The 7293-nt window shown below is 38.1% G+C and overlaps 1 protein-coding gene across 1 annotated transcript; it reads right to left on the reverse strand.

The window, feature by feature from the left end:
- Positions 1 to 493: 493 nt before the first annotated feature.
- LOC143845692 (uncharacterized) lies at positions 494 to 1262 on the reverse strand. The gene has a single exon (XM_077354098.1). It carries the CDS (start codon positions 1240 to 1242, stop codon positions 766 to 768), a length of 477 nt encoding a protein of 158 aa, XP_077210213.1. The 5' UTR covers positions 1243 to 1262; the 3' UTR covers positions 494 to 765.
- Positions 1263 to 7293: the final 6031 nt, after the last annotated feature.

The following is a 7293-nucleotide window of genomic DNA, read 5'->3' on the forward strand; positions in this document are numbered from 1 at the left end:
AGGAGAAGGTAAAAGAAGAATCGAAAAGAAAAATATAGAAGCCGAGATCAACTCGGTAAAAGTTGGGGTCAACTCGGAAAAAGTTAGAAACTTTTTTGTGTCAACCCCAACTTTTAACGTGTTGACCCAAACTTTTTCTAAGCCAACCCCAAATTTTACCGAGTCAATTCGATTTTTTTGCAGATTTGATCTGATTTTGGCTGATTTGACCACATTTTATGTCTTTTTTTGCCGATTTGACTCTTTTTTTACGAATTCTTCTTTTTTCATTCTTCATCTTTTCTATTTCCAGTGTCTTTTTTTGATGCGGCGAGTCTTCTTTTCCCTTTTTTTCCACATCTTTCTCTTCTCCTCTGTCTCTTCAAACGAGTTGTAGCGATGATTCACAATGGTGGCTGAAAAACTTTTAAAAAATAGAGAAGAAGAAGATGGCATTTTGGTCTTTTTTAATCGTACGACGTGAGACGTGAAATCAAATAAAACACCATTGACCTTGTGGGAACTCCAACAACTTAAGCTGTTGGAAAAGGCGTTATTTATTCTTTATACTTTAACACAGGCTGGTGGTACTGCCAATATCACTAGCCTTTTCTAGAAAATTGAAACACAGGCTTGTCAATCCGTAAATTGCCAAGCCGACTGGATAACACAATTTCATAGCTCCCAGTCTCATCCAAAATACAAACACAATTATACATCTCTATCGTCATGCAAAATCCAAACAGAAGTAAAAGCTACATACATAACGAGAACGCAAAGCAGAAACTAATGACTCCCATGTATAACTTCTTCCATCCTCTTTGCCATGGCTTGCAAATTAAACTCTAAAAAAGAGAGAAAGGCCACTTGATCCCAACCTTCCGCTGGATCCATGACGACATTCCACATGATCTCAGATCCATGATCAGAATCTGACACCACCTTCATCATCCCGAGGTACGACCCCGGCTCAATCCCTGTGTTATTCTCCTCTAACCCATACGAATAGGCCCGTCCGATCGGATCAAATGATATCAACTTTTCGTTGGCCCATCGGACAGTATCGCCACCGGAGGTTGGATCTAAAGCGGTTTCGCAGTATCTAACGATATCGGAGACACCTTCCACTTTCCGACATACGGGGATGCCTGGAAACCATTTTGCTAAGCTGAAGAAATCTTGTAAGAGTCCCCAAACTTGATCTGCTGATGACTCTTTCACCTTGGCAATAGCCTTGAATTCCCACTTTGGCTCTTGCTCCATGAGGAAAGGAGGGATGAGAGAGAGCTAGAGAGAGTCTAGGGACTTATATAGAGATTTTGGTGGATGGATAGACAATTTTACTACAAGAAAGTTGGTCTTACACGACAACATATACTTTTCTAGAAGCGTGTATGGAAGTAGATGTGGGGTCGGTATAGCTTTTATTGGTGTAAGGAAGTAGTTGTGGTGTCCGTTACCAAAATAGCGCGCTTATATTTGTAGATATTTGATACAGATATAAAGGGCAGTGCCTCTTAGGCTCTTACTAGAGCATGCCCGATCGGGCACTATAATAAAATATGGTGGGGCCGGTAGGTATAGCCTTATACTAAAAATTGGCTTTTACCGGCGTTCCTGACCCCTACTAACTATGATCATTACATGTCCTAATTACCTCAGGTATATTTTTCAGTTCTTATAAAAAGGAAAGTAACTTTTTTTTAGAGAAAACGGTTCTTACACACGTGTAGATAAGTTATCTACACACTAGCTTAAAATACAGTGGGGGCCACATTATTTGGGTGATCCAAACCATTCATTTGTAAGGCCCTCGCATGGATAGGGTGTCCACAAAAAATCAGATCCATAGGACCATCCTAACCATTCGAACTGTGGAGACAAAAAATGGACTAATTTGTGAAGGTTTAAAGACATCCATTTTACCTCCACAAATTGTAGGGTTAGGATGATCCTATGGGTCTGATTTTTTGTAGACACCCTATCTATGTGAGGGCCTTTAAAATGGATTGCTTGGATCACCCAAACAATGTGGGTCCCCACTGTATTTTAAGCTAGTGTATAGAACTCTCTACACATATGTGAAGATATGCGGGTACATCCTATATTTGTCATTGTTCAATAAATGAACGGTTTGGATCATCCTTTGAAGTGAGACCCACTCTTTCCAGCATTTAAAATTCCTGCAAACATAAGGTTTTTAAAAGACAAGGGTATTTTTGTCATTTCCCGTCTCTGACAGTACCTGATAGCCTCTGTCATTTTTTTAATAATTTTCTCTTCTTTTTTTTTATGTAAATTCGTATTCCCAATTGGAATTAAATTCCCCTTAACGAGTGCCCGAGATGGCATTATCTGCAAAGTCAACACTGATAGAAGATAGAAGGGTACTTCTGTCATTATCATTTGTTGACTTTATTTCAATCAAATTCCGTTTCCCATGAAAGTGTTTTCCTAGAAAGAAAGAAACAGAAGGCCGTACACTTTTTAAACCTAAATGTGCCCCGTGGATGTGATTGAGTCCGTTGATTTCTTCTCGAACGTTAAATCAGGGTAGATGGGATGATCTTAGCACCTTAATCTATCAAACCTTTTTCAGATTTCTGCCTTGAAAAGTTAGGTAGTGACTATTATTTTATGGGATTTGCTAGTGATAATCGCAGAAGGCATTTTGCGGTTGGGCTGTTGCTTGTGAGAACAGCCGTACAGGCTCAGATTTTATCTTGGGACAGCCCCATATAGTGTGTTCAGTTGCTGATTTCTGCAGTTGGAAGACTAGCCAGCAATATTGACTGTTGAATTGTTAGTCAGCAATATTTTAAAGAACGTTCACGTTCAGGGATCAAACTTAAAATACTACTTCCCTGTTTCCCCTTTTCAATCTCACCACCGCATATTTTATAAATATCAAACATATTCATAGATTCCCTTGTTATTTTAATCACTATAACTCCACCCAAAATCAATCTTATTTTAATCAAAGAGAAGTTTCGTTGCACCCGTTCGCAATGTTGGAAAAGTGTTTCAAATTATATTGTACAAATATAATTTTGAAAAATTAATTTTGTTAGAAATGTGTTTCAAATTGTATTCTTGAAAATTAAATTTGTGACTTTTCATATTCGTTAGAACTCCAAAAATCATGGCTTAGATAAATGAATGAGTTAGACTAATTAATCTATTTAATAGTTTACATTAATAGATTCATGATGTCTATGACTGTGTGAGCAACTCTTCATATTCCATGAACCTTTGGATTGCACATTAACGATGACTCTTGGATTTGAGTGCTCTCATTAGTGGTGACTCTAGATTTTAGAAGTTTCAATAAACATGGAGATTAATGCATGACTCTAGGATTAAATATTCATGCATGACTTTTGGAATTCTATGATTTCATGAATAGTCACATTGAATGTGTATGTTTCTTCAAGGAACCTATATCTTTTCAAAGAATCAAATGATTTTAGAAGAGAATGAAAAATACAATCCTTCCATAGAGTTTATTTTTCAAAGAGAAAAATCATTTAAACAAAAACGTGTTTCACTTGTTTGATTGATCGGAAGTGGATACACGATCCATTGAAGAGAAGTGCAACTCCCTTGGATGTACAGGGAATCTGAGCTTGGTTGAATCCCGAAGATAATGCTGCCATAGTTGTCTTCCGTTTGCACGTGGGAGAGGGTTCAACTATCTTCAAGAAGCGTTTACGCGCCTCTAAGTCTTAGTTCTTTCTTGATATTTTCGGGTAATATCTTATTTCATTTTGTGCATTTGTTCCAATGAATTGAAGATAGTTTAACTCTCATTGCTTCTAATGGAGTTAATAAGATTGTTCACCAGAATTTTGAGACTTTTGATGGAAAGAACTTTCAGAAATGGCAGACTAAGATGGAGTTCTTCCTTCGTCAACTTCAAAGGGCTTATGTGTTAACTCAACCATGTCCTGCAAGTCAGACCATGGGATCATCATATGATCAAGCCAACGAAATCAATGATCAGATTGCTAAATGGAATGATGATGACTATTTTTACAAGAATCACATCCTTAGTGGGATGTCTAATTCATTCTTTGATCAATACTCCAAAAATTACATGACTGACAAAGATTTATGGGACATGCTGAAATCAGTTTACCAAGCGGAGGAAGCTAGTTCAAAGAAATTTCTGGTTTTAAATTACATGGAGTTCAAAATTATTGATGATAAGGATGTCTCTATTCAAGTTCGTGAGTTTCAATTAATTGCTAATAATATTATTTCTGGAGGCATGGCGCTTGATGAGAATTTTCATGTGGGGGCTATTGTGCTAAACTTCTACCATCTTGGAAGGAATACCGCAACAAATTGAAGCCCAAGAAAGAAGATCTCACTCTTGACCAGCTTATGCAACATTTACACATCGAGGAGGAAACTAGAAAACGTGACAAGGAGACCGTGAAGGAACTGATAATTAAAGCAAATGTTGTTCTTGACAAGGAGAAGAAGAAAGATTCTGGAAAGAATAATTCAGGAAAATTTCTGAAACCAAAGGATGCGAGGAACTTCAAGCCTTCTAGCTCTAATCCTTTAGTCAAGAACAAGGAGTGTTACAACTGTCATAAGATTGGTCACTTTGCCAAAGATTGTCGCAAGCTTAAGTATGGAAAGGATAAGAAGAAAGAGAAGACCCAAATGATCTCGTCGAAATGGTGACTGAAAACTTTATGGTGGGAAATGAAATTGAATGATGGGTTGACACTAGTGCATCTAGGCATATTGCAGGAGATAAAACCCTCTTCAAACATTACGAACTAGTGGGGGATGGCATTTTGCTGTACATGGGCAACTCTTCATCCGCCAAGGCAATTGGCAAGGGCACTGTTGAACTAAAATTCACTTCTAGAAAAGTTATCACTTTGAAGGATGTGTTGCATGTTCCCAACATCCGCAAGAATCGTGTCTCTGGAGCACTTCTGTCTAAGCATGGATTTAAGATGGTCTTTGAAGCTGATAAATTCATTTTATCAAAGAATGGTATGTTTGTAGGTAAGTGCTATTCTATAAATGGTATGTTTAAGCTAAGTATTGAGAATGAAATTATTTCTGCTTATATTGCTGAGTCTTTTGATTTATTGCATCACATATTAGGTCACGTGAACTATAACTCAATTGCTCGCATGGTTAGTGAAGGGGTTATAAGTAATTGTGATAGAAATCATGATAATCAATGTGTGATATGTAGCAAGTGCAAGATCACAAAGAAACCCTTCAAATCTGTTGAAAGAACCACTACTCTCCTTGAATTAGTTCACACTGATATTTGTGAAATGGACTTCATTTCACGAGATAGAAAACGCTATTTCATAACCTTCATTGATGATCATTCTAAATATTGAAATCCCAAAGGGCAACACACAAGAGGGGGTGAATTGAGTGTTTTAAAAATTTTCTACTTACAAAGCTAGGACTTATGAAATTAACTTAGTTAGTTCTAACTCTTGTTCAAGATTATATTCAAATAGAAAATGGAAAGAGATTACTAATCACACCACAAGAGAGCGGAGAGGAAGTAAGGAGACTACACGGCGATTTTATAGTGGTTCGATCACAACTTGACCTACTCCACTACCCAAGCACTTGGTCTTTCCTTGAGATTTTCTCCACTACGGTGAGACTCTTCAACGCTGCCTCACAAAGCGTTTACAAACGATCACCTTCTCCACAAGGGGACACACCCTTGTTTACAATCTGCATCTGACGACGTTCTTCTTCGTTGCACCACCGCTTTGAAGAAAGAAACTCCTCTTTGCAACTCCAAATACAATAAAGAAAATTAAAAATAGGAAATGAAAAGCTCTCAAGCCTCTTTAAGGCATATACAACTCTCAAGCTCACAATATTCTCCCAATGATTGAAACTAAATTTTTGGGGAGATCCTCTTAGCAAGAAATGAATGCGAGTTTAAATGCACAAGAGGTTTGAAGAATGATCCTTTTGATTTCAAAGATTGAAGCTCTAGGGTTGAAAGATAAATGCTCAAAAGGTGTAAAATGAAGTCTTTGATAGTGTTTAAATAACCCTAGTTCATTTGGAACCCTTCAAGGGCAAAACCGTAATAAAACTAGGTAGGTGCACCTACCCACTGCAGGCTCCAACGGCTCTTTCACCGAACCAATGCGGTCGACCGGGTCACGGCGGTCACCCGCCCTTATCGGGTACCCTTTTTAATTTAGACCGTCGTGATCGCCCGGGGCATCCGCGGTCGCCCACTGAGGGCAATCTATTTGAACAATTTTGGCTCGAAAAATAAGGCGCGGTCGACTGGGTCATCGCAGTCGACCGTGAGGGTTGCTGTCGTCTTCCGAGACCAACCTGGATGTTTTCTGGATTTTCAGAAAGTCGACCGGCCCGCTAAAATTCAAGATGTCCTAGATTTCCAGGTACCATCCCGCGGTCTCCCGGCATAGCCCGGTCGACCGGCCCTACTTTAGAAAACTATTTTAAAATATTTTGTGCAAGGGACTTTGGGCCTTGGTCTTTGGGCTTTAAAAATGTGTTTTCAAATACATTAATGCACTTAGAAAAATAGTTTAAAGATTATTTGAAAACATGCAAACACTAAATGCCAAGAGGACTCCTATGCATTCTAAAAATATGACCCTTGAGTCTTCTTGATCTTCAATCTTCTTGGGTGCTTGCACGAGCTTCCCCTTGTCTTGAGATAGTCTTCAAATACGTTTTTGCGCTTGTGGTTCCCTTGATTCTTCGATACACCATACGGCTTGAAGGATGACCACCAAGACTTGACTTTCTCCAAAACTAGCCCTTGTTCTTCTAGCTTCAAGTGTTGACATGAATGAAACCTGTCTAAATCACAACACTAGAGAAGCCATTAGCAAACTACCATCAATTTGGGTTTGTTGATCATCAAAACAAGAGAGGGATGTACCCTTGGGCTTACAAATATGCCTATGTATATCCTTTAAAATCAAAAGATGAAACTTTTGAAAAGTTTAAAGCATATAAAGCAGAAGTTGAGAATAAGCTGAATTTGAAAATTAAGACCATTCGTTCAGACAGAAGAGGTGAGTACATGAAAGGTGAATTTCATGAGCTTTGTGAAAGAGATGGAATTGTGTGACAATTAACTGCATCTTATACTCCTCAACAAAATGGTGTAGCTGAAAGAAATAATAGAATTCTGATTGAGATGATTAACTGTATGTTAACTAGTTCTGGACTAACTAAAAATTTGTGGGTAGAAGCCTTATTTTTTGTTTGTCATGTTTTGAATAGGATCTATAAAAGAAGATCAATCAGACATTGTATGAG

The sequence above is a fragment of the Tasmannia lanceolata genome, unplaced genomic scaffold (genome assembly GCF_043159265.1).
Source record: "Tasmannia lanceolata isolate RefF3 unplaced genomic scaffold, GAP_Taslan_0.1 ptg000015l, whole genome shotgun sequence".
In the NCBI taxonomy this organism is placed as follows: domain Eukaryota; kingdom Viridiplantae; phylum Streptophyta; class Magnoliopsida; order Canellales; family Winteraceae; genus Tasmannia; species Tasmannia lanceolata.